This window comes from Drosophila miranda, chromosome 3 (assembly GCF_003369915.1).
Source record: "Drosophila miranda strain MSH22 chromosome 3, D.miranda_PacBio2.1, whole genome shotgun sequence".
Taxonomy (NCBI): Eukaryota; Metazoa; Arthropoda; class Insecta; order Diptera; family Drosophilidae; genus Drosophila; species Drosophila miranda.
In genome coordinates, this window is record NC_046676.1 from 24,136,290 (window position 1) to 24,159,175 (window position 22,886).

The 22,886-nt window shown below is 46.3% G+C and overlaps 1 protein-coding gene across 1 annotated transcript in view; it reads right to left on the reverse strand.

Moving 5' to 3' along the window:
• The window catches only part of LOC108158904, a 43,222-nt gene that overhangs the window by 7,126 nt on the left and 13,210 nt on the right, over nucleotides 1-22,886 (reverse strand). The window contains exons 2-6 of the mRNA XM_033392189.1: nucleotides 19,685-19,741; nucleotides 1,309-2,837; nucleotides 930-1,243; nucleotides 213-816; nucleotides 16-141 (exon numbers count right to left, since the gene is read on the reverse strand). Of these exons, the coding sequence (XP_033248080.1) occupies nucleotides 16-141; nucleotides 213-816; nucleotides 930-1,243; nucleotides 1,309-2,837; nucleotides 19,685-19,741 (2,630 nt within the window). The remainder of the gene's footprint in view (nucleotides 1-15; nucleotides 142-212; nucleotides 817-929; nucleotides 1,244-1,308; nucleotides 2,838-19,684; nucleotides 19,742-22,886) is intronic.

Consider the following 22,886-nt stretch of genomic DNA (forward strand, 5'->3'; position numbering starts at 1 on the left):
ATGCAAAGTACTTACCACTTGCATGCTGCCACTGGCACTGGCAAAGCTGCTCAGGTTGGTGGCTGGCGTGGTGGGGGCAGTTGCTGTCGCTCCTGCTGATGCTGGCACCACAATCGATGCCTGGCTGTTGGCTCGCACCAACTGAAAATCGAGAGGGAGAGAGTTTGAGTTATAGATTCTCATGTGATTGGATGTTCCCCCATCGCGCTCACCTGTTGGGGAGGAATATTCAGTGGGTGCTGCTGCTGTTGCTGCTGTTGTTGCATCTGTGGCGGAGGAGCCTTCACTAGCGAAGAGTGTTGCTGCTGCTGCTGTTGCTGCTGCTGCTGCAGATGAATATGTTGTTGAATTTGAAGTTGCTGAAGCACCATTGCCTGCTGATGCATGGCCGCTGCCGCATCCTGATTGTAATACGATGGCTGCCCCAGATAGTAGAAGCCTGCTCCCGGTGGCAAGGCCCCGGGATTGGTGGCCAGCATCAGCGACTGCTGGGCGTGTAGCTGCTGCTGCAACTGCAGCTGCATCTTGTGTGAGGTGATGTGATTGTTCAGCTTCATCTGTGTGCTGGGCGACAGTGTGGGATGGGCCAGCGCTGGCTGTTGCTGCTGCTGCTGTTGCTGCTGCTGCTGTTGCATTTGCAACTCCTTGCTGCCACCGGGCGGCACATATAGAGCTGCATTGTGGAACTTCGGTTTGTACGGCTTGTAGTCGATCGACTGGCGGTGCTGGCCCGCGGCTACGGGCATTGGCTGCAGGAGCTGCTGCTGCACGGCCATCAATTTCTGGTGCTGCACGTTGAGTAGGCCTGGAGCTGGTCTGTAAATAGATATTATTAGACCCTTTAATATCAAACAATACACACGGCTATAGGAATAACTATAAGCCCGTACAACTGACTGCAGACGACTCCCAATTCCGGCCGTACATACCCCACAGTTGTCTCCTTTTGATGCTGCATAGCGGGAGCGTGCTGCTGTTCCACTGTTCCTCCACTTGCTACTCCTATGCTGATGGGGGTCTTGTAGTCGAGCGACTGGCGGTGCTGGGCCGTGGCCGAGTGCAGGGTGTCCGCGGTGGCAGGCGGCAGGGTCCCAGCTGCCGGCGAGCCCAGTGGCAGTTGTTGCATGTGATGCGGCAGCGGTGGCTGGTGCTGGATGTAGGCGCTCTTCGATGCCGACAAAGTGGAGGGCGATGGCGTGGGCGAGGCCATGGGCTCGTCGTACGGCGACCCCGAGCGACTGGGCTGCAGAAACAGAGAGAACGAGATTAAGTGGAAATCCTCGATGACTATTCGATGGAAGTGCTTACCAACTCGGAGCTACTGTTGCTCAGGTCTGCATCCTGGTCGGACAGCCCGTCGTCGGCATCCGCGGGCACCTCCAGGCCGCGCACTCGTGCCGCATGCGACCGGGAGCGGCAGTGCTTGTACAGGTTGCTCTTCGTCTTAAAGGCAATGCCGCAGGTGTCGCATGGATACGGACGCTCGTTGGTGTGCGCTCGTATGTGCTTCTCCAGCACCGATGGCTTGGCACAAATCAAATTGCAGTATGGGCACACATATCTGCCAGATTTCTCTACTGCCGCGCCCACTGCTGCTGCTGCTGCTGTTGGCTGCGTCTGTTGCTGATGCTGGGCAAATGTTGCAGGCGTCAGTGTGGCATTGGCCGCATAGTTGCTGCTGTGACTCTGGCTGTTGCTCAACGGTGTTTGGGTTCTGGGCTGGCTCACATTGTTGGCCATCTTCCCGCTGCCGCTCCCACTCCCCCTCTCACTGTGGCTGTGGCTGTGGTTGTGGCTGTTGTGAATGTTGTTGCTGTTGCTGTTGCTGCCCTCCTCATGGCTGATGGCAATGACATGATTGCTATTTACAAAATTGGCACTGAATTCATTCGTCGTCGTCGTCGTCCGCTGCTGCTGCTGCTGTTGCTCTGGCTGGGTCAAATGATGACCATTGGCCACTACTGGCACCACCACCGGGCCCACTGGCGGCGGCGGCGGTGAAAGTGAGCTATTTGAGGATAGCGATGTGGTGCGACCGGCATCCCCGGCTGCAGTGAGGCTGCCGTTGCCACCGCCAACACCCTCCACTTCTGTGGTGCTTGCCAAGCGCTTGAACTTCTTGTGCAAATAGCGAGAGATATTTGAGCAATCCGCAATGCCGGCAGAAGCAGCAGCCATGCTGCTGCCGGGGGTAATGCTGTTGCTGTTGCTGCTGCTGCTTGTGGCGGCTGCTCGCGGCGACTCCTCCTTGGGGCCGTCGACTGCAGTAGACATTTGCTGTAGCGTCATTTTGCTATCACTTACATTTGTTTTAGCTTCATCTTTATCCCTATTCTTAAACTCGTAATTATTCTCATTAATACTATTATCACTGTGGTGGTGGTGGTGGTTGTTGTTGTTGTTGTTGTTGTTGCTGCTGCTGCTGTTATTGCCACTTTTAATGCTGTGGTCGTCGCTCAGCTTATCTCGAGTGCTGCTTGTACTGGGTTTGCTGCCTGCAACATCGGCAACTGTTGCTGTGGCTGTGGCTGTTGCTGTGGCTGCTGCTGCTCTGCTAGCTTTAGCTGTCTTCTGTGTGGCTGCTGTTGTGGCAGATTCCCGATATGTTTGCTTCTTTGTTGCTGGTATGGCTGTTGTTGCTGCCGCCACTGTTGCTGCTGCTGCTGCTGCCGCTGCCGCTGCTGTGGCACGTCGCGTATTGTTGTTCACCTTACTGTTTGTCTTGTACTGTTTGCCCGCCGTCTTGTTGTAGTGCTTGCCCGCCGTTGTGGTGCTTGCATTTTCCATAGTATCATCAAATTTATTGTTAGCCTGCGAGGAATTGGCCGCGGGCTCATCTAAAAAGAGAACAGAGAGAGAAGAGTGAAATTTGAGTTAGTAAAATCATAATTTAATTCATATACTAATGCTAATTTTTGGCAAAACAAATTAATATCAGAGCAGGAGATCAAACGCGGTGGCGACACTGGAAATGTGGATTAGCCCCCCACCGGGGTTACTTTTCTGCCATCCCCCGCTGTCGCACACATTCACTATCGATTCCAAATGGCATATAATTTCCAAAAATCAATTTTTGTTTTACTTTTCATCAACTTTCTACCACAATCCAAATCAGAAAACCCCCCACCGCCACATCAAAATGCGACTCTGTTAAAGCCCCACCTGTTGCACACACACACACACACACACACACACAAGTAGACACGAGCCAGACGACAGGCAACCGAAACGAAACGAAACGACACGAAAAACGGTACGAAAATCCAAAAGAAATGACAAGTGAAAATGTAATGACTCTTTGTTGCTGCTGCTGCTGCTGCTGTCGTTGTTGTGGGGAGGGGGAGGGGCAACCGTGTTATCAGTGAGCTCCACTGTACATGTGCCCTCTTATAGCACAGTACAGTACGTTTCGAAAGTAAACACTTGTACGAAAAGCTCTACGCTAATTAAAAATTATATATGTACGTTTCAAAAAGGGATACTCAATCAAGGGGGAAGGAACAAGGGAAGCCCCGTATCGAAGCGCATCCGTTCTATAAAAGGGAACTCTATGAGGGGGAGGGGGACGCCACTCGGGCACTCGCCATCGACTTGTCGGCTGGCGGCGTTAATTGACTCTCGACTGCGAGTGGCGATGGCGACTAGCTTTAGCATTCAACGCTATTATTATAACACACATTATACGGCATGATGGCGTGTACGTATTGTAACCGATCCCTCCCCCCACCCCACCAAACACTCGCCTTTTCGTCTAATGGCAGCTCGCTCGCGTGTTTACTCAATTTGTTATCAGCGTATATAAGGCTTTCGGCTAAAGAATCGCCTAAAAAATTCCATTGATAATGCCCAAGCTCTTCTAAATACAGATACGATCGTACATACATACATACATACATACATACACTAATAAAATGGTTGTGTGTGTACTTATTAGTTTTATTATCGGTTATCAGGTTATCATGGGGGGGGTGCGGGGTAGGTACTACGAGTATAACTATCGTGTGTGACTCTGACTCAGAGAATCGAAACCCACCCAACGATAAGTGATCCCCACCCCACTGCAATTTGAGTGATTTGTGGCCCAGACAGACGCTTTGACGTCAACTATCCGCCGGACAATTGAGCCATTTAAAGTGCTATTCGACGGGGATTAAGGCTCTCCAATCTTGAAATCTTGATTGCCCGATTGCATAATAACGTGTAATGGCACTACATAAAGGAATATTTATAGGCATCCCATCTCGTGTAGGCTGCCTCCTCAGTAGGTCAATTACAAGGCGCCAAATGCGACACAATTAAAATGTTTAGTATACTGTGTATATAGAACTGTATCAACGACAACGAGCTAGTTAAACGATTACATGGTATTTTCAGCTGTATATGGAAATACGAAACGTACAAAGATCAAGTATATGTGCGTATACCCTTGCAGTTCGGGGAGTTCTTTAGAAAGAAAGTAGTTCTTGGGAAAGTTTTTTCTGCACTTGGAAACACGGGATATATGTATATATATCATACGTATCGTCTATCGTAGTAAAATCCCCATTAAGTGTACCATTGGTGTACTGTAGACAAAGCTCAGATTTGCGGTTCCATAAAAGCATAAACAAGAGGAGGGGACAAAGCCTACGCGCTACGATAGGAGGCCTTAACCACCCGACCAGAAGGCGATAAGCTGTAATCAGCTGCAGAAACCCCAGTAATTATGGGGCAGAATACTCATACGCCGGGCATACCCTGTGGGAGGGTCGCTTGGCTTCATGGCATCGCATAGAATAGAATACATAGTTTCTCATCTCCCATATTACTTTGTATTTACTTCAGTCGCACAGTCCTAATCCATTTGCTACAGCGGCAGAAAATAAATTAAAACTAATATTTAAATGGCATTTTGTTATCACGAATTTTTGTTTAACATTTACTGGCATTGCTGTTGATAGTTTATTTTATATACGTGTGTGCCTGTGTGCCTGTGTGTCTGTTGAAGGCGTGAAGTGTTGCTCGGGTTATTCAGTTTTATATGCATACATAAATATATAAATACACGAGTATATGTATGTATGTATGTATGTGTACTTTGTTTGCATTTGCATGCAGTTTCATACAGCCGGGCAGAGCCAAAGTGCAAAACATGAAAATATCAGGCATTTTATCAGGCATGAAATGAGTGCAGTGGCAGGCGTGCACACGCTGCTCTCCGGCCACCCAGCCCGAGTCTGCGACGTCATCAGAGCGGTTCTCGATTGCCAGATTGACTGACTGACAAACTGATGGGTGGGATGGACACACATGCACCCACTCACACACACACACACTCTTCGCACGGCATACACGAATAAAGTCCAAGGTGCGGCCAACGGCGCCACAGAGTCCGTCCGACTGTCGTCTCTGTCTCTCCGTCAGTCGCTTTGACCGCGTCAACGCGATTGCGGTGCATGACTAGCCCTGATACGACGTCATCACGAGAATATGCACTGGCTAAATGGGGCGTAGGTGTACGTATTGCACGGACTGCAGCTGTGAAACTGCTAAACAAAAAAAGCTTAGACCGCGCCACTTGGCAATTGTTTATAATTTATCGGCCCACTCCAACGAGCAATGTTAACGTTTTACAGTGCTGATAGCGCGTAAAAGTACGTCAAATTCGCGGAAATGACACGAAATTCCAGCGAAAAGCAAAACTCCCAATAAAAGCAACACCGCAAAAATACCAACGCACTCATAGACACAAATGGGAAGACCAAACGGTAAAGTGAGACGCGGCGAGTCGACACATACCCGTCTAATTGTGGCTACGCATGCTGTTACACGCACATACACTCATACATATTTGCATTGAATATCGTTTGTAAGACGCAACAAATGAAACGTAAAGCGACAAAAAACGGTCCAACAATAGCGGGCGACACGCGACAACGACAACGACCGAATCGCCTGAAACATTTAAGGCGACTACGACTAGACGAGGCAAGCGGCAAAATTCATTCAGAGTGTGTGCAAAAGGAAAACGAAGAAGCGACAGCGACCCCGCTGCCGAGTAGTGCAAAAACAAAAAGCACAACCACTGCTGGCGACGGCGACGACGTAAGCAGAAGCAGAGGCAACAGAGAAAAAACGTACAATAATCAAATAATTGCGGCAATGCCTGCTCTTCCCTCCTCCCAGTACCCGATTGAACGATCCACCACGATCTCTCTGCTCTGCTCTCCCATCTCCCCAGTAAACACTCTTTCGCACTCACTCACACTCTCACGCACACGCACACACACAGTGCAATTGTCAATCAAAAGTAAGCACAGGGTCGTCGCTGCTTCTGATTTAGCTGCTGCTACTGCTGCTGCTGCTGCTGCTCTGTCTCTGCCTGCGCTGAGAAATGATCAAATCAGGCAAAAACGTAGGCCCCCCTCCAACAGGTGACGTGAAGTGGGGTATATGACTGTCGCCAGCCGCCAGCCGCCAGTCAGCCGTTGCCGCTATTGTTGATTACGTACAACTCGCACACACTCAAACGAGACGAGAGCTTTATAAACACGCGCACACATACCAGTACACATCCCCAGCGACATACCCAACCTCACCTCCGCACCCCAACCCTCCGCAAAACCATTCCAATGAATATGCGAAATTTTGCTGACTAAGGAAGGTCTGGGGAGCACCAGGCAACGGCAGCAGCGACAGCGACGATACGATAACAACAAAAGCATTTAAAACGTAGAAGCAACAGCACAAAACGTAGCAACGAAAAGAAGAGAAAAAAAAGTGATAATAAAATAATAATTGCTACACATACAACAAAGCAAGGCACTGATCAAGAGAGAGTGAGAGGGGGGAAGAGAGAGCTAGAGTTGCCGCAGCTGTCTATACACACGAGCAAGAAATACGAATGATACGCTGCTCCCCTTCCCCATTCCTCTGCTCCAACAAACCTCCACGAGTGGAGCACGATTTGCCATGTGGCCCAGCCTGTTCGTTCTCTCACACACACTCACTCACTCACATACGAACAACATGACTAAGCCAAACAACTTGACAACACTGTCGGTTCGGTTCGGTTCGGTTGAGTTCGGTTCGGTCGCTGCTGTGCTGTCTGCCCCTATCCTCCACCCCCCCACCGACTCCTCTCCTACTCATGGGCTTGCTCTTGTGTATTATATTGAGTCAATTCATAAGAAACGAGGAAACCCGCCATATCGTCGTTTGTTGCTGAATACATGTTTACATTTCTTTGAGTGTATGAGTGTGCTTGTGCGAGCGTGTGTGCGAGTGTTCGAGTGGCATGAGCATGAATCAAGTTAAAAATTTTAATAATTTGCCCCGATGCGATGTTGTGGCTGAAAACGAGTTTAGCTTGTTGAGCCACCAAATGTTTCTGTCCCTGTCTTCTGTGTGTCGGGTCGGTGTATGTATGCACGTGTGTGTGTGGGTTAGGGTCCCCCCTCGGTTCTTGTGTGCGCTTGCAGCTACTTGTTTTCTTTCCTCCTCGTCCTCGCTCTCGTCTTCGTCTACGTCTTTGTCTTCCTCTTCTTCTTGAACGCAACGGCAATAATACTCAACACAAAAGCAGGCAGGCAGCAAAGCCACAAAACTTTTTATATTGAAGCAGAAAAGAGGAGCTTTCTAGAGCGCTTGATAAGCGGTTTACTTCGTCTCCCTCTCTCTCTTTCTTGCTGTTGTGGCGGCAGTGTGGGGGGCTATGACGTACCATACCCACTCAGCCGTTTCGGTTGTGAAGTGTTGTAGGAAATCAAATTAAGGCGATTAAAGAACGCGCGCGAGCTCTCGTGAGTTGCGTGAGTCGTGCATATCGCTTACAATGAGAGAGAGATAGAAAGTGTCGACCGTGGGATACCCTAATGATGCCTCAACATCGATTGCGCTGATTAGAAGATACACACCAATATAAGCTAAGATCTTAATACTTTTTAAGTTTATTTTTTTTTTTTTTAATTTTCAAGGAACCAAAGAACTCACTCTATACCCTATAAGCTTTCCATCTAAACTTTCCGCGATCCAAACGATTCTCCACCACTCTATACCCGTTTGCACCCTATACAGTATGTGTGAATGATAAGGCCAGCCAAAGAAATCTCACCGTACATATGTACATATATTCGCATTTGTTTATTCGTATGAAATATCATTCTATTCTATAAACATTGCTTAGAAAAATAAACCAAAAACACGAAATTCCCAATAAATAGAATGATAAATGGAAGGGGAATTGCGATAATGATTTCCACAAATTCGTCTGACGTTCGAGTTTTTGGCTAATCGCGGAGCAGAGGCCATCTTTCGTTATGGTCTTGAAATAGATTTGGCTGTTTGGGGCTTATCATCGGGACATACCGATTCTCTCTCTGGCTTCTTTGTCAAGAGTAAAAGGTCAAGGTGCGGCTTTAGCTACTGATAAACAGATAAGATAGTGCTATACAAACACCTACCATATATGGTGGAGCAGCCAGGCAGCCGTCATGTCATGTGACAAATATTGTTAGGGTATGAGTTCACTTGTACCCATTCCCATCTTTATAGCTAATGATTTATACTGTTTGTTTTCCCCATTCATTCTATTATCATCTTTGCAGGAGATCCAAGGTGTTCATCATCATCCAACGGATGAGTAAGCTGACTTTTGGATCATTTAGCAAACAAAACAACATTCTAGGGAAAATATATGTACATACATACATATGTACGTCTCTTTTGGCACGGAAATTCCCAAATATGCTTGACGTCAGCTAAAGAGATTTGTAAAATTTTCTTTCAGGGAAAATCGTATATACATATTCTTTGAGAGTGCCAAGGTTCCTTGGGTTTACTTTACATATGCATAGTTCGGATCGGTATAAACAAATAATGCTTTTTGGCACAGCACAGCAGAGCCGAATCGAATGTTATAAATTATATACATCGTACTTAGAGGAGCTTTCCTCCATATAGATTAATAGATTGGTTTTCGGAAATTTATGCCAGCAATTAAGTGTTGAAATGGGGGAAAATGCAAATTGTTGATTAAATAAATATGTTGATATAGCTAGAGAAGGGGCACACGCCCATGCGGCACCACAACGGACCTTCTACAGGTCCAAGTGAGCTTGGGAGGGTTTCATCACTCCCCCAGGCTACCGCCTGAACCTAACCTAACCTAACCTAGCTAGAGAAAGGGCAATGGCAATCCGTATTGGAAATAGTAAAGAATCCGCACGAAAGGGAATTATAGCTTTTATGGGGTGGCAAGATCTTGCAAGAGTCATGAAATTCGTCAGAATTGAAGAAATTTCAAAGAAAATACTAAGTCCTCGTTCAGTGATTTCTTTAGATCATCGAATAAATCGTATAAATCGAATAAAATTGTACATATGCATATATACATACACCATACGACGAATAATTCGTGGCCGAAAAGTGTTAAATAATTGCCAGGCCCGAAATTTTCATTTTTGTTTACACACAAAACCAGAAAATCCGAGGAAATCGCACGAAAAATCATTCGATGATTTTTTTCTTTCTGTCTTTGACTTTTGCCAGAATTTGATTCTTGTATTTTTTATTTTGTTTTGGCGCTGCGCTAGAAATGTATTTTTAAATGCTCCAACTACGTAAGACGACATTCAAGTGTTTTATTTTAGACAGCAGACAAGTAGACAGCTTTATACATCCACACATCCCATCCGTATATATATGTATGTATGTATGTATAGCATGTAGTGTGCACATATGGACGGACGTACGGCCTGGCATGGGTTATTTTGTATATACTCGTTTATTTATATATTTTTAGTTTCAGTTATTGGCCTTTTGCGTTAGCACATTTTGTGTTGGAAATCATCTCATCTATTTGCATATCATTTATGAGAATAAAATGGGAATCTCACATCGAATCGAATTGGTCTTATGCAATGGATCAGTCCCGCCCCTAATGATCATCATCATTATAATTTCCATTTATACAAAAATTCTTTCGATTCCGCATTTTTATGGCCGCGTTAAAATTCATAAAAAAATTTAATGAAAGTTTTCTTTTAATGTCACGTTATGGGAGTCTCTACCTATCTCTCGGGGTCCAATTAAATGTTTTAGAAATATTTCGTTTCTGTCAAAACAAACAATTAGACAACGAACGTAGAGAACGGAGAAGAGTCTCTGCCACCAAATCGTGCGTTCAAGCGCAAAACAAAAATGCACAAAAATCCAAAGACATTTTATAATAAATTTTTCACAGATTTAGCTGTTCTTCTTTTTTTCCACTTGTCTTGGCATTTTTCTGGCAGCTGAAGGACGGAAATACGTTGGCGGCATTTGGGAATTTTTGCATATTAGCAAAAATTAAAGACAAAAACAGAAAAAAGACACACCAAATTCATAAATAAATACAAGAGGAGAAGATTAGGCAACGTTGTGCCGACCTATTTGATACCCTTGCAGATTGACAGTTTCAGTGGTAGGTAGATTATGATATTGTATTGATTAGCTATTAAAGAACACATATGTATGGTGTATGTGCATGGTATTCCAGCAGACAGCGCAAACATCTATGGGAAATCATAACAACCTCGGTAAAGAGAGGGTATCCTGAAAGTTTGATATATTCAAAGAGCTTACGTAGGCCCCCTGTGGTCGTCTGCCCCCACGAGCAGGTGTGAAGAAGAGGAAGCAGAGCCGCTAGCAGCAGCAGCACCAGCAGCAGCAGCAGGGGAGTAGAAGGTGAAGAAGAAACTGACTTGATTAGGATTTGATGGAGATTCGATTGTAAATGAAAAACAGTCGCTTGGGGCGAGGAAATGTCAATTGAAAAGGCCATCAGACATTTCAAGCTACGCCCACGCCTTCCGCAAGCAAAACGAGTATTTGTATCTGTATCTGTTGGTCTGGTCTTTCTGTTGTCAAGGTCAGGGCATGCTCTTCGGGGGTTGCCTCTAAGCGTCAGCAGCCGATAAACATGTGTCGTCATTTCCCATGGAGGGCATTCCTCAACACACACACACACACGCACGCACAAAAACGGAGAGAGAAACACGAAACACACGGACCAAAGCGGAACGTATGATAACTGTTGCATGTTTAATTGTTCGTACCACACTTAAGAGTGGCCATAAACTGCCAGGGGATGAGATACAGATACTCGAATTCCATCTAGAGACGCACACACACACACACATGCAGGGAGAACCCCCACTGGTGTGGCGGCTTTTGTGTACCTCCTAAGTGGATTTCCACCTTCCTCCGCCCATTGTTTGTTCTTGCTCTCACTCTTGTTGTTGTTGCAATGGGAATGACGTTGCAAGCCTTTTGTCTCGCTCTGCACGAACGCTGATGCCGCCGCCGCCTCTGCCGTTGTCGCTGCTGCTGCTGCTGGCTGCGGCAGGTATCCTGGCGCCGGCTTAATTTACGTTACGTTCCTTTTTAGTGCAGGTAAAACGCCTCAAAGTAGTTCAAGTCCAATGCGCTGCCCTCTTATTGCTGCCTCTGCCGCGGCCGTTGCCTACAGCCCAGCATTTCACAGGCTTGCTCACTCGCGCACACACATGAACTCACTTATGCCGAGATTATCTCTATGCCTGCGCTGTTCACACTCACCCGCACACATTGGTTCCAACTGACACGTACACATCCACACAAATCTGACACACACAGCGGCCCGGCCGCGGGGTTGCCCAAAGTGTGTGTATGGTATGGTTTTGTTGTTGTTGGTGTTGCTTGCTCTCCTGCTCCGCCGCTCTCTCTATTGTATTCCCCTCTTCTGATGTCTGATGCTTCTTGACCTGACCGTTTCTGACTTTGTTTATTTTGAATTTTCACAGTTTTTCTTGGAATTCCTTCCACAATCCACTCCACACCACTCTACTTCTTTTCCACTCACTCACACTCTTTCAGGACCGAATAATATCCGCCCCACGCTGCTTGGCGCGCAGAAACTTTGCTCTCGACGGCGATTTTTGCACTTTGATTTTTGGATTTTGGCCACTTCGATTCGCACCGTACTCAATTAGCATATTATGGCATTCGCTTCTGCCGTAACCTTTACATGCTCACTGTGCTTCAGGTCTTCTTTTGCCTATGATCTAATTTGATTAATACAAAACTTGTTGTGGCGACGGCTGCACTCGCACTTCGCCCACACACATGCACACGCACACGCACACGCACACGCTACAGACTCACTAACTATTCGCGTATTCCGTTCTTTTGTGGTTTCTTTGCCTTTTGTTTATGTTCGGTTCGCTTCGAGAGGCTAGCGTAGCGGTTTTGCTTTGCGTTATTTATTCCGTTTCATCGTCACGAGCACGAACACACGAAGCAGCGAAGCCAACCTAACAGCGCAAAGTATGATCGTGGAATGGCAGACCAAGAGCGTCAGCGTCGGCGTCGGACCGGGCGGGCAGAGTAACGTAACCCTTGGGCGCCGAAGTGTGTGTAGTCTGGCACATGCATTTGTAAGAAGTCTTTAACAGCCAGATCAATACAGATTCCGTGAAGTATTACCACATGGATGTTGTGGGACCTAATTAAGGTAAGTTTTTAACAGAATTGTGTTCCACTCGTATTCAACTATATTTGTATTACTATTTTTACTTGAGTCCGCTTACATTGCATCATCCAATCAGCTGAAACTGCTCTTAGTTAACCGCGCCCCCCTGAACCGGCCCTGTTCATATGATTAACAATAACGACAGCAACAACAACGACAGCAAGTGCCTTGGCGTCGCCAAGTCGTCGGCTGTTGCGCGTCGACGCTGTCACTGTGTGAGAGTGTCTATGTGTGTGCGTTCCTGTTCTTATAATTCTCCCCATCTCTGTCTGGCTGCACGAAATAGCCCCCCACCACTGGTCCAAACGGCAGACATATGGCGCTCACTGTTTCGTTTCGTTCTTGTTCCACGAAACTCAAACAAGCCCTGCCTCCGACGCTGACGCTGACGCTTACGTTGCCGCCTCAGACACGGTCGCGGGCATTGAGCGAAATCGTTTTCTCCGTATTTTCTGCCGCGAGGGAAGCCCGCCCGCGAAATGTTCTATTGTTGTTGCTGCGGTGCCTTTTGCCGCGGTGGCATGAACAAGCGCGAAATAAAAGAATTCGCTGCTGATGTTATTCACAAATAAGTGAGCGCCGCGTTCTTGGCTTATTAGATCAATTGGGTCTGTTGGTTTGTTCTGTTTCGTCGGGTTTATTTTTATTTCTTCAATTTTATATGCGCCATTTTCGTTGGGGCCTCGTATTGTTTTAGCTCGCTTATGTCGGAATATTATTTTTGGCGGCTTAGTTGTAATTTTGCGCCTTTGCGGCGTTGACTGATTTTTGCTGTTGCTTTCTTATTACGTGCGAGAGGAGAGTGTGGTGTGGCTGACATTGCCATTCCATTTTGTAGCCCGGCAGGAAGAGGATGTGATAGGTTTTCAGCAGAAGTGGCAACGTTAGCCATATTCATTGGTCGACAGTTTCACCGTTGAATCTTTGCAGTTATCCATGTCCTTAGTCGGAATCGACAGGATTTATGAATATCACCATGCCAAATATGAGAGGGAATCTAAATATTCGATCTTCAAACGAAGTTTCCTCTTATGGTTTACCCTTTAAAACGGAGGATATGATAGTTTTCTAAAGCAGTTTGCAAATCTATGTATTTCCAGGCCCATATGTACATATGTATATCTATCTTAACAAAATACGCATTTGTTGCTGGTTTCTATACACTCCTTCCTTATGTTGCAATTCGGAATCGTCGGTATGTGGTCAATCGATCTGCAAGGGTGGTATTTTTTACTTCGAGACCCAAACTTGTCGCTTTCTGTTTTTGATTTCCCTTAGCGGTTTCTATCCAGGTGTAAGTGAATGAAGAGAGAATGGAAGAAACACTAATCAATTGTTGCAGATTAATTGCAAATTAATGACATCCTCTGATAGACGGTATCAGACTATCGCTGAGAATACGATATTAATTTGTTGGGGCTGTAAAACGCCAACAGCGCCCAATAAATCAGTTTCCGCGACTCACGCTCATTAAAACTCGATCTTCGATAAGGGGCTATCGGAAACAGCAAGAAGGGGATTCTACATGCACGAGCTTGACAACCCCGATTCCGAGGGGCCTGAAACGTCGACGCGTACGTATTTCTGTGCCAAATCGAACGGAAGCGAATCGATAAGAACTATCCCCCACCCACACATACACATGCATAGAAATAGTTTCAATTTTCCCATTTGGCTCTGTGCATGTGTGCCTGTGTGCCTGTGCGCCGTCTCTGGCCGTCGTTGAGGCTGTTCATATATTTAGACAGTTGACGTACGATAACGCTCAACACTTTGTCGCCGCTGATGATATCACAGAAAAGGTAAACAATCTAATCAATAAACACAATCAAGCGGGCAAGAGTGGTACGCACTCGTCTATTGGCTGATACGTACATATGTATGTATCTACCACATCTGCAGGACTACGTACATACATATGTATGTCCGTACAATCCGCCACATTGGAATACGTCATTTAAAGCAAATAAGCCACATATCATATTCAGAATCCAAAAACTAGGGTTTAAACAGTAGTGGTGTTTAGTAGACGTGTCATGGATTATAGCAGATAAATGTGTATGTATGCCCTATTCATGTGTCGAGGAGTGTACCGCATGCTTATGCACGCTATCTGTGTAATAGCAGTTGTGTGTACGATTAAGCGAACAGGCGACGCTGCTCTGCCCCGACTACACGCGACGATTGATTACAGCAATAAAACGTCTATCGCATCGATTGATTTAAAAATAAAACTCACACACATGCACATGCTGGGGCTCATGCCCATACCCGTGCCCCTCTTCCATTCCGTGTCCTATCGTCAAATGATCGGCAATTGGGCGGCTGCACAGCAACAATTAACTGTGTCTCTCTCTCGGTTCGCCCTCTCTTGGTCTCGCTCTCGCTCTCGCAAACATAAATAGGCACAAGTGGCTGGCCCCAAACTGCAGGCAGCCAGCGACTGCAGCAGCAGCAGCAGCAGCAGCAGCAGCAGCAGCAGCAGCAGCGTACGTCGCCCCCAAAGAGTTCTTACTCATTCACGCATTGGGTAATCAATACAAACACACACACACACACACACACACAGCCATACACCGGTTGAGAGAGGGGAGCCAAATGAAACCATTAAGCGCTACATAAAACAGTCGTCGTCGCTTTTGGTGGATTGAAGGAGAGACGGCGCGTCGGGGAAACATTGCAACCAGAAGCTACGATCGCCAGTGCCGCCAAAGTGGCGACAATGGCAGCAGCGAAGAGACGACGACTGCACTGCAACGGCAACATCGACATCGACAGCGGCTCCAACTCCAGCGCAGACAACACAAACAATCAGAGAGGGAGAGAGAGATAGAGAGGGAGAGAGCCAACAACAATCGACAAAGCGACGGCGACGTGATCATGTCTGGGCCGTTCAGCAATGTTGGCGACGTCGTCGTTTATACCCTTGCCCTTGCAGAGGTCACTATGATTTTGACCAGGTGTGTGCCAAAAAAAGAATCATTTGTGTAGAGAATTCATTAGGCAGGCAATTATCTCAGCTTTGAAGATTTGTTTTAATCTGTTCACTAAATGATTACATCTGTCCAAGTAACGATCGATTTGTAAGGGTATCAAAATCTTCGACTCTCGGAGCTAGCCTACCCCGCTTGTTTTTGTTGCATTCGGCGGCTCCAACTTTGTTATTATTACCGCTCGTGCACATGCCCCCAACTGCCCACGATGCCACGCTGCTGCTGTGGCAGCTCCGAAACAGGTTTGACCATTCACTTGAACTGCTTTAGCAAGCAGAATAGGACAGACCGACAGAGAGACAGTCAGACTGGAGGAAGGGTGGTGCCTGGGGGCTAGGTGGCGTCGTCTCCCATCTCCATCTCCGTCTTCGTCATCGATATTAAGCGTGTAATCAATCGGGCGAACTTCTTTAATTGAGGAGCGCATCGTCGTCAACGGGCGGGAGACAAAGGCAAAGCGACAATCAAAGCTAATTGAATGCGCAGCCAACAAAAAAAAGAGCATGAAAAAGGCACAAGAGAGGAGCGTATACATGCGACGGACATAGTGGCAGAGAAGAGCATCATAGTCTGAAAGTATTCCTGAAACGGATTGTTTTGGGTTAACTGAACAACGTCTAAAACAGCGACAGAAATCCAAATCCCTGCCTTGCCTTTCTAGAATACCCTTAGGAATTGTTTGCTCTTTCTGCATCTAATGTGATTGTAAGCATATGTAGCTCTGATCGAATGTCCGTTTCACATAATTATCTACTACAATACATAGTAGGTAACATCGCTTAGGGTCCACTTAATTATTGAACTGCTTAGAGATGGGCGTATGGCTGGAGCACCCAACAATTTGTGGTTAAATGGCAGGTACTTCGTTCAAGCATTAAGCGGCTATCAGTGTGGCTTGGAGACTCCGATGGTAGTGGTGCTTGCTAATCGATAAGTATGAGGTGCTTATTGAGGTGTGCCACAATCCGGTATGGATTCCATCTTTCAATTGCTTCTATTAGAAATCTGGTCTAATATTAAGCAGCGCTTCCCTCCCCGGACAGTGCAATCCCAGTTATCAGTTAGTTGGCCTTTCATTTAAGTAGTACGCGCGGGTTATCGCTGCTTTCTAGAATTTCTTAGTCAGACAGCCTGGTGGTGGTGGTGGTGGCAGCACTATTTTGCTGCTGCATGCGTCAGCGTTGAATAAATAAACGTTAGACGCCTAGACGTTAGTCAACCGACGACCTACACGCTTCAGGCACTAGGAATACCGAGTGCCGAGTGCCGAGTGCCGAATGTCGAATGTCGAATATTGACCGCAGAGGGTACGGGCCCCCGAGCGTTCTGGGTGTCGAGTGCTTCAGGCCGCTTAACTTAACTTGGCTATTATAATATCGTTGATTGCTCATTTGTTGACACGCAACGCTGGCTCTGGGGCAGGGCGAAGTGTGTTGTGTGTGGCGGGCAGTCAACAAAAGGTATTGTGCGGCAGGGGGCAAGCAAACTACAACAAGAACTAAAACAACAACAGTCCCGTGTTTGGTTTCGGTGTTATTTTCGTATATTTGAACAGTTCAACTACAACCACAAATAGGAGAATGGGAAGAAGCTGTGGCCATGACGAATGCTTCGAGCCCATAGCCATAGCCGTCAAAACCGGGCTAATATATATACATACATATATACGTACATATATCATTTGCAGCAGAATGTTTTGCATATTCTGTGGCATATCAAATGTGTCTAGGCTTTATTGTATATGTTTATGTTTATGACACACTGCAGTCTTAATCCTGATATTTCCCCTGCTGCACTTGTATCAGAGTATCTTTTTTATTTACCAATGAATCTAGAACGTTCTTAAAGGGTATATCTCTTGTATCTGTATCTAGCAGAAGGTATGCATATTTTAGTCCAACCTCTCCCCAAAGTGGTATCCAATATTAATTGTTTTCCACATCATACAGACACCCTCAGAGTATTTGCCATTCGTTTAGTCATTCCAACGATCGATTGTAATTCTCTGGGCTGTGTTTTGTGTGTAAATAAAACTGACGATGTCGATGTCGATGCCGATGCTGATTCTGTCCGCCTTTGGCCGCTGCTGTGGCTGATTGGGAATCGCCAGTTTGGCGGCTTGTGCACACAGACACACGGGATACAGCAACAGCAACAGCCAGAGCAAGAGCAAGAGGCTACAGATGCGGAGATACAGCGAACAGACACGCAGATACTTTTATACACATTCTTTGCCGCCACGACGTACGAGTGTACTTGTAGCGTCTATGAAATCGCTTTAAATTAAGCACAGCAGAGCAGAGCAGAGCAGAGCAGAGCAGAGCAGAGCAGGGAACAGATCAGAGGAGAGTGGAGGGCGGAGAGGAGCGGAGCGGAGCGACGCAGACGGAGGCGACGCCAACGAAAATATGCCCGTGGAATGTTCAGCTGCCTCTTCGACTCTCCGGATTCTCTGATTGTGTATCTGCATCTGTGGCTGTATCTGCATATGCATCTATCTGCAAGTGCCGCGCTCTGGCTGTTCTTTTGTTGGCCATAATGGCCGCATATTTGCATACGCCAGCCAGCCAGCTAGCCCTCTAGCCAGAGCAGCTGTTTGTAGCCTCAGATGTCAGCTAATTGAATCGGCTCAGCGCGGCCCGTTCCGTTCCGTTCCGTTCCGGCCCAGACAGCAACGAGACAGCTTAATCACATGCGTCAATGGATTTGCGCGACTGTTCCTGTTACCTGTTTAGGCCCACAAAAACCAAAAACCAAAAAAGAAAGAAAACATCAAGCAGACGGAGTGGCATCATTACACGTACATAGAATGACCGACGACAGCTTTTCCCGGGTAAAACCCATAAAATCATCAATGCAAAGGAATTTCGAGGATTATCCTGGGCTTACGCTGCCACTTGACTTGAGGCAGCCCTTGAGCCTGGCGCTAGGCAGCCAACCCCTCACGATGCAGGCAGTCAAACAGGCAGATCCTCAGGCTGTAGGCAATTAAAAGTGGCTTTGTCCGAAAAAAAAAAAAGAAAAAGGAAACAGGTAGAACCGATTTCATTTCTGGCGAAAATCCCTAACAGCATAATTGTATCTTCGAGCTGGCAAATGCTCAGCAGATACCCCTTATAATTAGTGCCGCAAATGAACCCTTAAATAGATATGTTAAACAGAGGATTTATCATACGGGTATGTGCATGTGTACGTCACGTATCGTATCGGCTTTTCGGAATGAAAGTGAAATGCGGTTGACTGGCAAAAGTACCTATAAGTATGCCCAGAAGCTCGTAATCATTTCCGATACGCCTTTGCACAGATACAAATACAATACCGATAGATGCGGAGCTTATATTTGGTATATTATGTGCTTTATATACTCGTATTACTTATTTATTTATAGGAATTTATACGAATGTGTGCATGTGTGCGTCGGTGTGGAGTGTTCTTTTGCCATGAATCACGCCATTCGGCCTTATCAAATGAAGCTCTCAGCGGCTCTATTTGATTCGCTTTGTATGTACAGAGCACGCACTTTATCAATATTGCCAGCCACTCACACATGTCCACACTCTGCTGTGGGTGACTGTTTGCGCGGTGCTTTGTGCGTTGGAGCCACCGATAGAGTCCCCATTCCCATTCGCATTTCACTTTTATTTTTGCTGCACCCTCCCGAAGGTCATTGCTATGCGACGCGACTGTCAAATATTTCAAATTCGGTTTATAAATTAAACTTTTTGTACTGTTTTATGGCCGTGATAGCGGTGCACTGATTGCCAGTTCTACTGTGAGTCACGACTGATATAGGTTTGCAGGTATTGATTGAATTATCAGTGATATATGCATACACAAATGTCCCAAAGCTCCTTGTTTATAAGAGAGATTACCGACTGGAATTTCTGGGGGTATACTTAATCTTAGTGTTTCTCAGTGATTTGTAATCATCGTTCGATTTCACCTATCAAACACCGATAATTGCTAATTCTGTAGGTTTAATGAAGTACAATAATTAATCTATTTCGCTGTGATACCGATATTTATCGGTGTTGTAATCGAAGATTTGGTTCAGTAGTTTAGTCATATATAACCGGATGATGGCTTACTGAATTTTGTAATAACTGAAATACTCCGATCGATAATCGATACATTTTCTGGAATACAAATTTCGATCACTTACCTTTCAGCTTTTCACGCGCCGTTTCCAGGGCACTCTTTCGTGAGTTTACTGTGGATTCTGAAAGCAAGCAACGATTTGTTTCAATTAATTTCGATTCTTTGGTGAAAATTAAGATTAAGATGTTTTTGCGGGGAAGATGGGAAATTACGAGTAATGCAATTTGCTTCAAGATCAAACCTCTGCCGCACCCACGCTTTGACACTGACATTTCACTTGATGACGCCAGAACCGATGGCCGAGCGAAAGCAAAAGAAAATGGGGGAAAATACACAGCACACACCGACACACCGACACACCTCCCACCTCCCACCTCCCACATAGAAAATAGAGAATTCTAATGGCGAGCAAACGGATGGATGGGGGGAGAGGGGCAGCCGAATGTTGCCAATTTTCATGGGCCATGGAAAAGCCAAAACAGCGTCAGACAGAGGCCATCAAACCATGGGGAAAATTCATTTCCACAAGAATGTTTACAAGCCAATTTTGTTGCGTTCTTTGCTAAATTTAAAATAGCTGTATCTTTGGGCGGTGCGTGTGTAGCCGTGTGTCTGTTTGTCTGTATTTTGAAGTATTTATGAGAGGATTTTTCGCGCAGAATAAACGTGAAAAACGCATTTGATGAGTGACTAAAAATAGCCTTCAAAGATCTTTCTTGGGAAACTGTGGCGAAGTTCCCTTTTGGAAGGCACTATAAATACCGAGTAATTGTTGGAAAACACTCGTTTTATACGCCAGTACGACGGGTATTTGTTGGGTGACCACACAGGCACTCGAATGACGCACTTTTCGGGATTGATGATAAGCCACTGGCCGCTGCAGAGTGTGTGGCAATAATAACGAGCAGAAATAAACATATGGAGAGGCAGTGGCGCAGGGAATACCCTAACCGATCTACAACCGTGACCTCCGCTGCTACACCTCCTGTCCGTTGCATGTCGTCGCCCGGAATGGGTGGGACCCTCTTCTGGGTAGGGGATCGCATCGACTATAAACCAAATGCGATTAAGAGGCGCTCAATGGGGCCGGGGGATTCTTATCAGTATTTGCCATGGTGAAAACACTGAATAGTCAATTCGAGGCGCTGTCTGGCTGTCCGCTTGGCTCTGGTCGGTCACCGAGACGTTGTAAAGCACTCGGGCTTAATCGCTGCGAGTGGCTGCACTTTGAACGAATCATCGATAAGCCGTGGCCCCTACACTCCTCTACCCTACTCCACCGCCCTACTCTGCCCCTAGAGACGCCTCGTTGAATCGGAGACGCCTCCAAGTATGCAATGAAAGGTGCAGAGTTCGAGCAGAACGCCAGAGAGAACGAGAGTTAGATTAGAGCGAGTGAGAGAGGAAAAAACCTGCATGCAAATTAACGCAGCAACCAGGCAAACAGCAACCGATGGAGGCAGCTGGCCAACACTGCTCCACTCGGCGCAACAGGCAACAGGCAACAGGCAACAGCCAACAGAAGAAACCGCTGCCGTAGCTTGATGCCATGTGCAGAAAAGAAGTTGCCCCAGGTAGGCAGCCGAGGAGATGAGAACACGGGTCGGCCTCGATTGCGCACGCATCGGGGCACTGGGGAGACACGCCGCTCCACCTCTCTGTGACTCCTTCACCTTCTGCTTGGCTCTGGCTCTGGTTTTTGTTTTTTCTTACCACCTGCCGCACTTGTTTATGGCCGCGACTCGTTTGCGACCAGCTCTGTCTGCTGCTCTTCCCCAAAGCGGAAACATGCACATCCAAGCCCCAACCAGATTGAAATTGGCAATGTCGTCGCGGTCGTCGTCATCATCCGACCATCCCGTCTTTTCAGCCTCTTTCTTTGGGGTTTTGGCATTAGCAAAACTGGTTGGGAGAATGCCTCGCTGCAACCAGTTTATCTGCCCTCTCTTTCTGTGCGGGGAAGCCGCTGCTGTTGCTGTTGTTGTTGTTGTTGTTGTTGTTGCCTTACTAATTGCTGGCTCGAATGTTTATAGAACAATTAACATTTGCGGCTCATTACGAATACGCTCTCGGCATGAGCTCAGCTCGGCATGAGCTGCTGCCGCTGCTGATGCCATCATAGCGATCTACCCGGCCACTGGGGCGTATGAGTAATTTCTAGAGAGGGACAGGTAGGAGGAGCGGAGCCAATAAAATGATTCAGCAATTGCGCGCTTAATATTTTTCGAGATTTTTTCGATGTAAACAAAATGGGCAATAGGGCAAAGTGTTTCCAGATGATTTTACTTTTGGGTTTTATTGCAGATTTGCGATTTATTAGGCGTTAATCCATCCGGCCATACTATAACCTCAGAGTGGATCGTAAAATGGGGACTATACATAGATAACTAGGGTACAGTAGGCATAGAAAATGACAATGAAAGATGGAACAAAGATGAGGAGAAAGAAGACCGAACATTCTCAATGTCAAAGGAAGATCTGGTTGGAGGATAGAAGGCTATTATCATGGGGAGTCAATAAATTTGTGGAGACGGTATACGTATACGTATCCCTGTGATTCGAAGATAATGCTTTATTGGTCTAAAAATATTTCAAAACCACGCAAAACGGTTAATCTATAATCCATCTATTCGAGCCCCTATATCTACCCATTTGGTTGTACTTTGGCCTCTCGGTTTCTCGTTTTCTCGTTTTCGTTTTCGATTTCATTAGCAATTCACCTCTTTTTTTTTTGTTTTTGTTGGTGACGTATACGGCGGCCTGTTGATTGCGTAATTGCGATGCGGTTTAGTGATTTATTTTTGCCCAAGTTTTGGCAAATTGTTTCGCTCTGCAATTGCACCCAAAAATAGCATTAGCAATAAATTATTTGTTCTTTGTTTTATAGCAAACAAAGATCTATACAAAAAATCGCATAAAAAAGCGAAATATGCATTCTGCGCATTTTTTGTTGCTGCCAAATTTTTGCAGCTGCTTGCACATTTTATTGAGACACAAAAAAGTATATAACAAATTATATTCAAAAAGAGAGAAGTACATATACAAATATGTGTGTCTGTGTGTGGATATGGATTTGCATACAGGCTCTGTCTCTGGCTCTGACGCTGGTTTTTGGCCAGCTGTAAGCGTCGGGCTGTGCGACCCACATGGAAATACTTGCTGGAGTAGAAGTACGAGTATGGAAGGAATTCGGCCCCCTCTGTGCGTGTGGGCCACAAACCCGTGGGGAAGCCTGACATTTGAACAGCTCTGACTGCTCTCAGGGG